Source organism: Aquarana catesbeiana, linkage group LG01, assembly GCF_042186555.1.
Source record: "Aquarana catesbeiana isolate 2022-GZ linkage group LG01, ASM4218655v1, whole genome shotgun sequence".
Taxonomy (NCBI): Eukaryota; Metazoa; Chordata; class Amphibia; order Anura; family Ranidae; genus Aquarana; species Aquarana catesbeiana.
In genome coordinates this window covers 824,362,355-824,370,293 of record NC_133324.1, presented here as the reverse complement: position 1 = coordinate 824,370,293, position 7,939 = coordinate 824,362,355, and the positions used below count along the sequence as shown (strand labels likewise).

The 7,939-nt window shown below is 37.0% G+C and overlaps 1 protein-coding gene across 2 annotated transcripts in view; it reads right to left on the bottom strand.

Moving 5' to 3' along the window:
* Window positions 1–288: 288 nt before the first annotated feature.
* The window catches only part of SGCB (sarcoglycan beta), a 31,182-nt gene continuing 23,531 nt past the window's right edge, over window positions 289–7,939 (bottom strand). For both annotated transcript variants that reach the window (XM_073608456.1, XM_073608457.1), the window contains exons 5-6: window positions 6,671–6,802; window positions 289–5,178 (exon numbers count right to left, since the gene is read on the bottom strand). In XM_073608456.1, coding sequence (XP_073464557.1) covers window positions 4,978–5,178; window positions 6,671–6,802 — 333 coding nt within the window. In that variant the 3' untranslated portion in view covers window positions 289–4,977. The remainder of the gene's footprint in view (window positions 5,179–6,670; window positions 6,803–7,939) is intronic.

Below are 7,939 nucleotides of genomic sequence, written 5' to 3'. Positions count from 1 at the left end.
AGCAGTTTATATTAACTAAAATAATTGCATTGCATTGCATGTTCTGTACATTGTGGGATTTTCTCCAGCTTCCTGTTTGGCTATGGGACATGAAATGAAGGCAAATTTCTACAATGAGACACAGATGGCAAAAAAACAACAGGGGTTATAACCCTCCCGTACTATGTCCAAAATGCAAAAAAAGCCATTAGTTCTACTTTAGGTTCTGCTAATGAGCTATTTAATAAAATATGAACCAACGAGGTAAACAAAAATACCATACAATACAAAAATACAATGATAGAAACATCAGTGTAACACTTCTGTTTTATTTGTTGCTCCATAACAATAGAAAAATGGAAAAGTATACTCTGACATGTGCAGACATACAATTTTATACTGTAGTAACTGCAGAAAAAACATTTGTATTTATTTTATTGTACTGGGTTTGACAGGTCTTATATAAAAATATACAAATCGCTTTGGTAGAGTTTTTAACACGATACCAAAAATAAACAATATTATAGCTTTTTTTTTTTTTTGTAACTGAAGACTGCAGGTTAATGTATTTTCAGCATCCATGCAAGCATATATCTGACGTTTAGCTAAAATAGAGATCTTTGTACTATAGTGACATAACTTACCTGAAATGTTCACTGCAACTTCACAGAAGACTTGGAAATATTAACTTTCTGAAGATTCAGCAGCAAGAAGAGGACAGGGCATCCCTACACACAATGTTCTACAGGATCCAGCTGCCCGCACAAACATAAGATAATACTTTATTACAGGTTAAGTTAGGTCACTAAAACTTTAGTGAAGATTTTTTTTTGGGCTAATCTTCAGCTTTAATTTTAAGACCCATATGTGTAGCGGAAAATTAAGTATATGCCATTAACTACCCACCCCAATTTGGGTGAATGGTTTTAATGCCCCTTGGTTTTAATGCCCCTTAATTCTTAGCTCTGACCCCACTGAAATGTCCCCGACGTTTTGAGGATATGTGTGTAACACAACATTATATTTTCCTTTTGTACAAAGACTCCTTGAGTTACACTTTCCAGAGTATAAACATTGACTATGTGATAAATAAGTGTAAATTTCAATTTATACAAAACATACCACCCAGCTTAGGCAACATATGTTACATCTCTAGTGTGAGGCTTTGTTTTACTTATAGACATGTGTGTAACCTGGTCGTTTACAATAACTTGATGTATGTGTTTATACATTCAATATTTTACATAGAAACACATGACAAAGGATTCCCAGAGCACAGTGAGTTATTTCGCGAGAGCACCACACAAGTACTTATCATTCAGGTGTGTTAGCTCTCAGTGTAACCTAGGATGATATAATGAGATAAGTCACTACTCTGACCCAATCACTTATGTTTGTACATTTCAGCTTGAACCACTGACCTTTGTGGTAAATTGATAAGAAGTACAAAAAATAGTTCTATTCCCATAAGTGAGGAATACTGCTGTCCAATGTGTTTTAATGCATTAGCTGCAGTAGTCGTCCAGTATAGAATTTATCTAAATAGAACACACAGCCTAATGGAGAAACAGCAGTTGTCCTGCATTCAAGATCCATATAAATAAATTGTAAAATAATAAAATGTTTATTATAATTGTGCATAAATGTTTGTGGGTGCATTGCTCAGTCTAACAATAAATTAAATGATTTGACAAAAGCACAGGGGTCAGATGTATCTTTACCAGGGGTGACCTAGATAAACTCAAATCACTGACACTGTTATAAAGATTTCAAGGTAGGTTTGTGACTGACAGATGCCATTTTAGAACTGTTTTTGTACTGCGGTTAGAATCCCAGCTTTAATCAGCCCAATTCATCTAGAGAACCTTAATACAAAAAGTGTCCGCGCAACAAAATACATTTATTCTAGTGAGTGTCAAAAAGCAGCTAACACACTCTGGGTATCACCTCACAGACATAAATTATATATACTGTATATATCAAGGTGTTGTGCAGCACTAATACCTTAAAGTGAATTTATAAAATATACTATTCAACTTTCAGAACATAGTGAACAATAAGCATTCATAATGCTTAAAGTGGTTGTAAACCTCAGACATAAAAATATGAACAAAACGTATCCCTCTATAGTGTGTGCTTGTCTCAATCCACAGCACTGTCAATTGTAATTTCTGTCTGCTGCCTCGTTCCTCTGCTATGAGCATGAGTCACATCTGACAAGTTTTCCTGACACCAAGAGAAAAATGGTGACAGGGGAGGGCACAGCCTATGATTGACAGCCTCAACTCTGTTCCTGTGAGCTGTGAAGGGGGGGTGTGTCCCTTCCCTCCAATCAGCTCTCAGAGCTCTCCTCAGAAGTCAGAAGTGAACTGTATAGTGACAAGTCCACTATATAAGCAAAACACCAGAATTGGTGTTTTACTAGATCAATGCAGTCACGCAAATTGTTTTCTATGGGCCCTGTTCACACCACCACACTTGTGTGGTACAATGCAGATATGCAGTGCATTGTGCTGCTGTACAGAGACCTGAATGGAGTGTACGCTTTGTCCACTTTTAACAAAGTAAAAAATATGTAAACAGTGCAAAGCACTGAAACAATGAATCATATCGCTTGGCAAACTGACAGCAGCCCACATGCTAAAACTGAGCATTACTGTAACAATACGGAAAATCTATATATTATTAATATCCATTGTATTTATGTGCTGCACTACTGGGTGAGACTGCTAACATGTTGCTCCAGTATACAGTATATATTTATTGTATGGTTAGCTCTCTTGTCCACTGTGCAGTCTGTAAACCTTTATTGAACACAGTATTTGCCACATACAGACTAGTACTTAAGACAGCAGCATGGCATTTGCTACCTATGAACTTTGTTTGTCCACTCTTAGATACTTGTGTGCAACTCCTGGAAAAAAAGAGGGGCAGAAGGTGATGGACCTGCTGAGAGAATTTACAAGCCTTTCTAAAGTTCAGTGTTTAAGTTCTTTATTGCTGGACTGTACAATCCAGTAGTAGTTCTATATATAAGGCAGATGGCATAATGATACTAATATTCCATCCTGGTTGTAGATTTTACCATAAAAATCATGTAACATTGTTAGCGACAAATAGTGTGCAACCTTATGACTTTTAATTATACTGTAAAGGCAAGGACTGCCATAGCAATTTGTTGTGGGAATTATTTTTTATCCCAAGAATGTTCAGATGTATCTATAACCATTTCTAACCAGTCCTAAGTCACCGCCAGCTCCTGGCTCCTGAATGTAAACAAGCACACTGTAGATATATAATGGCTGGAGCAACAATCAGGAGCAAGAAGACTGACCATCATGTGATCAGTGTGAAAGCCAATCAAGGCTTGATCTAGGTTAGTGTTAATGTCAGTGTTAGCATTAGTGTCGGTGTGTTTAGGTAAAAAAAAAAAAAAGTTTTATATTTAGTGTCAGTGTGTTTAAGCAGCCTGCGCACTACTATGGGTGTAAACAACATATAATGTACATTTATGTGGTACCTCCAGGCACATCAGGTGTGGGTGAATTTATTTTTGGTGGTAGGGTGGAAAACTATATATCTAAAGTTTAAAACATTATATTTGTTACAATTTAGTGCCAGCTTTCCTTCCATATATATAAAAAAAAAAAAAAAAAATCACAAACATTTTACCACTAAACAATTGCACAATTTTCCTGAGGTGCTTTAAGATAAGGGTGTTTGACTGAAAAAAGGTTGAAAAATGCTGCTGTACAGTACAACTCTGCCAAAACCTGACCACAAAAAACAGTATTTAACAGTATTTAAACCCAATAAATAATCTAATTCCAAAAAAAGTTTTGAACAGGAAAAAGCAAATACTGATGATGTCACACATGTTCCGGTTTATTTGAAGTTGACAATCAATGTGACAGTTCTTGCCTATGGGACTTCCCATCTAACATGTTTCACTAAACGGCTTGCTCTCAGAGATTGGCTTACTTGTAGAGATAAAAAAAAATAAAAGTTTTGGCTGAATTTCCACTAATTATGTCAGCAAATCAAATTACAAAACAGTATGATACATAAGAAATACCTGTATGCTATGCAACCAAAAACTTGCAGGTATATGTCTAATCTATATTTTGACAGTGAGAGATATGGCTTTGCTAGGACAAATGTAAGTCGAGCTAATTCATAACAATGAATGAGAAAGCCAATTTTCTGAGTGCTAGCAAATAAAAATAAACTAGCGTTAATTAGACCACATAACCTGAAACCAGTTACTGCAATGTAAATGTAAACTGAATGTAAACAGGCACACTGCAAATATATAAAGTCCCGGGGTGCTGCAGGAGTATAGAAGTATGACCTGACTGCTCAGGGTTTCCTTGTAACTGGGAGTGTTCATCTACTTAGTCAACAGTCATCTACTGGTGCTAATGTCAGTACCTGATACACCCTTCTTCCCAGCATGTATTCTTCCCTATCACTAGTGCAATAATCACCCAGCCCTATCAGCTAGGAGAATGGTTGTAAAGATAGAGACAGCAGAGATATATCAGAGCCCATGTCAATAGGCTTTGGGTTTATGTGCAAACCTAGTTTGTGTTTGTCATTCCTTTGAGACGCTTCTGAGATCATTCAGAACTTATTGACAGATTAATTTTACCTGACTGACAGGCTTCAAGCTGCTTTTGCCTTCCCCTAAACCTGTTTGAAGAAAGAAGCAGCTCTGATGTGAGTAAAAGCCCATTGACACAGACAGATCCAATGTGCATGTAAGTGCTGCGCAAACTGTTGGCGCTATATAAATCCTGTATAATAATGATAATAATAATATTGTATGGGCATGCTGCACAGGCAGTCATGTAGCTGTCATTCCTAGAAAATAAATAGTTAATACTGCAAAACATTTTTAGAAAGCATTATCACAAAAACCTCACACATTTAAACAAACATAAATAAGGATAAAGATATAACACTGATGTAATTGCAGGTGATGTGCTAAGCAATTCCTTAATATACTGAGCCACAAGGATTGACAGAGGTTAAGCATCCCATATTGCGGCTCTCCACTAGTACCCGAAATAAAGTCCCATCTGCACACATGCACAGCTTGTAGCGTTCTGTTCCGTCATCATACATCAGCTCCCCCGTAGCTGTAGGTAATCGAGAAGGAGTGACCATCACACTGCCATTCAGAATAATACTGTTCTCCTATGGAAGGAAAGGCATATGGGGTTAGAGAACTTGGGGATGTTTCAGTGATTTCAGAATATAATCCAAGAGCAACTTGTTCATTTTTACCTAGCGTTGTAATTACTGCAGAATAAGACAGGCGACAACTAATGTACAACGTTCCTATTTACTTACTCCATGGCCTTACAGTCCATAAACGACCTTGGCATCTTAATTTTATTCATCTGACAACACTAAACTGAAAGCAGACTACTAGCTGCACCATATATATCATTAGCCCTCTCTGTGCCGTTATGTACTTCTGCTTAGCAGACTACGGGCATTTACAGTTTTCTACAGAAAACATGCAATGGCACAGCAGTTCATGGGGTTGATTTACTAAAGGCAAACTGTCTGTTCACTTTGCAAGGGAATTACTCCTCAGAGCTTAGAGAATGAAAAGACTCATCCAATCATGTGCAAGCAAAATTGCTGTTTTTTCCTTGCATATGTGATTGGATATTATTTTCAAAGTGAAATTTCACCACATTCACTAAGCTCTGGGGAAAATTCACTTTCAAAGTGAACAGCCTAGTTGCCTTTAGTAAACCAACTGTGTCTATATATCAAGAATATTAAAGTGAATATTGACTACAATTAATGCAGAAAGACAAGCAAAAGGATATAAGGTAAACATTTTACTGTATACAAAGGTGATTAAAGTGTGAGTCTAACAAAAAGTATATTGTTTTTAGTTTTGGATAGAGTGGGGAATGAGAAGCTCTGTCTGGCCTCAGCGCTATATTGGGCTCCATTTAGGAGCTTTTCCCTCACTTTTGGACCAGCTGATAATGGTTTCTATCAGACAGAAAGTGTGTGTGTGTGGGGGGGGGGGGGGTGGATTTGCAACAGGAACACAGAAAGAAATGCAAATCTGAAGGGGGTTTTAACTTTCCCCTACTCTGCTCTAAAGAAAAACATTTTTATTTCTGTCTATGTTGCTTTTGTAGACTTTCCCTTACTTCCTGTTTGGTAAAATATTGTCAGCAGGACAGGAAGTGGGGGGAAATCTTTCTAATGGAGCCCAGGATAGAAGTAAATACTCAACAGGGGTTATAATGATTTCCTACTCTATCCAAAACCAAGGAAAAAAGTTTCAGCTGGACATACATTTGAATTCCCTACCCTGTCATATAATATTACAGTTGCATAAAGCTTGAGTAATTACACAACTTGGAAAAAGAAACTGAGTTATATTTAAATCTGGAAGTATCTGGATATCAGTGCTTGGGGAAATGACAGTGACAAAGTACTTCATCTTTCTTTGACTTCACCTTCAAAATCTTCAGCTACTTTGTAAAAATTCTGCTAGAAAATAATTTGCTTCAGTTGTTAACTAATACTATTTTGATCTCTTGGAGGACTAGGCTCTCTTGCTTTCCAGAACAAGAATTTCCCTACTGCCAGAATGTAGAAAAGAACAAAAAGAAATATACCAAGCAAAACAGAATGACAATTAACCAGTACTTACTGCTTTTAGCACAATATTTCCACCTGTTCGAAAATCTATGGTCTTTCCCATGATGAAAACTCCTTCATTACCACGCACAGTGATATGCCCATCCACATTGATTTTAAGATCGCTGCTTGCACTGCTGGTAATCTAAAAAATAAAGATAACAACAAAAATTTTCAGTGAGAGACTGAAGTCTGGAATAAAGCCAAAAACTTGCATATAGATTTTTTTTCTCACTGTAAGTATTCTATATATTAAAACTATAGCTGGCCATACTCTAGTTAGTAGAATTCTGCTCAAAGTTTTTTGTTTTAAAAACATTCATTTTATTTTCTAACCAGCGGGAATCGTGTATGGCCTGCCTTAGGCTCCATGCACACTGAAGCTCATAAATGGCCATTTTTGGGAGTTTGGGCATTTTTTTTAACAGCCCATAAACTCCCCTCTATGTTATCCTATGTGTCCATGCACGTTTTTGGATGTTTATCAGCAGTGGCGTTTATGAGCTGTTTTCTGAACGCCATAAAATCGCGTTCAGGAGTCATTTTTCTGACCACAAAAAATGTCAAAAACGACAATAAACGCTCTAAAAACGTGGCTCACCAGCGTTTTTTAACATTTTTGATCCATTGAAAAAAAAAATTAACGTTAATAAACGCTATTGCAGAAACATTAAATATTGTTGAAAGACTCACCGCAAAGCTACTGGCGTTTTTATAACCTTATTTTAACGTCCAGTGTGCATGGAGCCTTATTTTTTAAGTCTATAATACTGAAAGTCTAAGGCCCCTTTCCTGCGTTTGGTCCAATCAGAAGGGGATCCATGAACAGATTTCCTGATGAATAATAGCAGAACTGAACACTCACTTTTGTGACATCCATGTCCATTCATTTTTTTGGTGCATGTAAATAATGAAGCTTTCTGGACTCATATTAGATCTATGGGAGGCCATTTACATCAAAATACATTCAGTCCATCACATTTAGGTCAGAAAATATGGAAAGGAAACAAACCTTTTCCATCTTTTTTTTTTCTTTTTTGGACCTAGACAGACTCAGAGGCAATTGGATGGAAACAGACACAACCCTGCTTATATCCAGCTGCCCATAGACTTATGCCGCGTACACACAACCGGACTTTCCGTCAGAATAGACTCCGACGGTCTTTCCGGACGGACTTGCGGATTTGCCTACACACAATCACACCAAAGTCCGATCGTTTACAACGCTATGACGTACGACAGGACTAGAAAAAGGAAGTTCAATAGCCAGTAGCCAATAGCT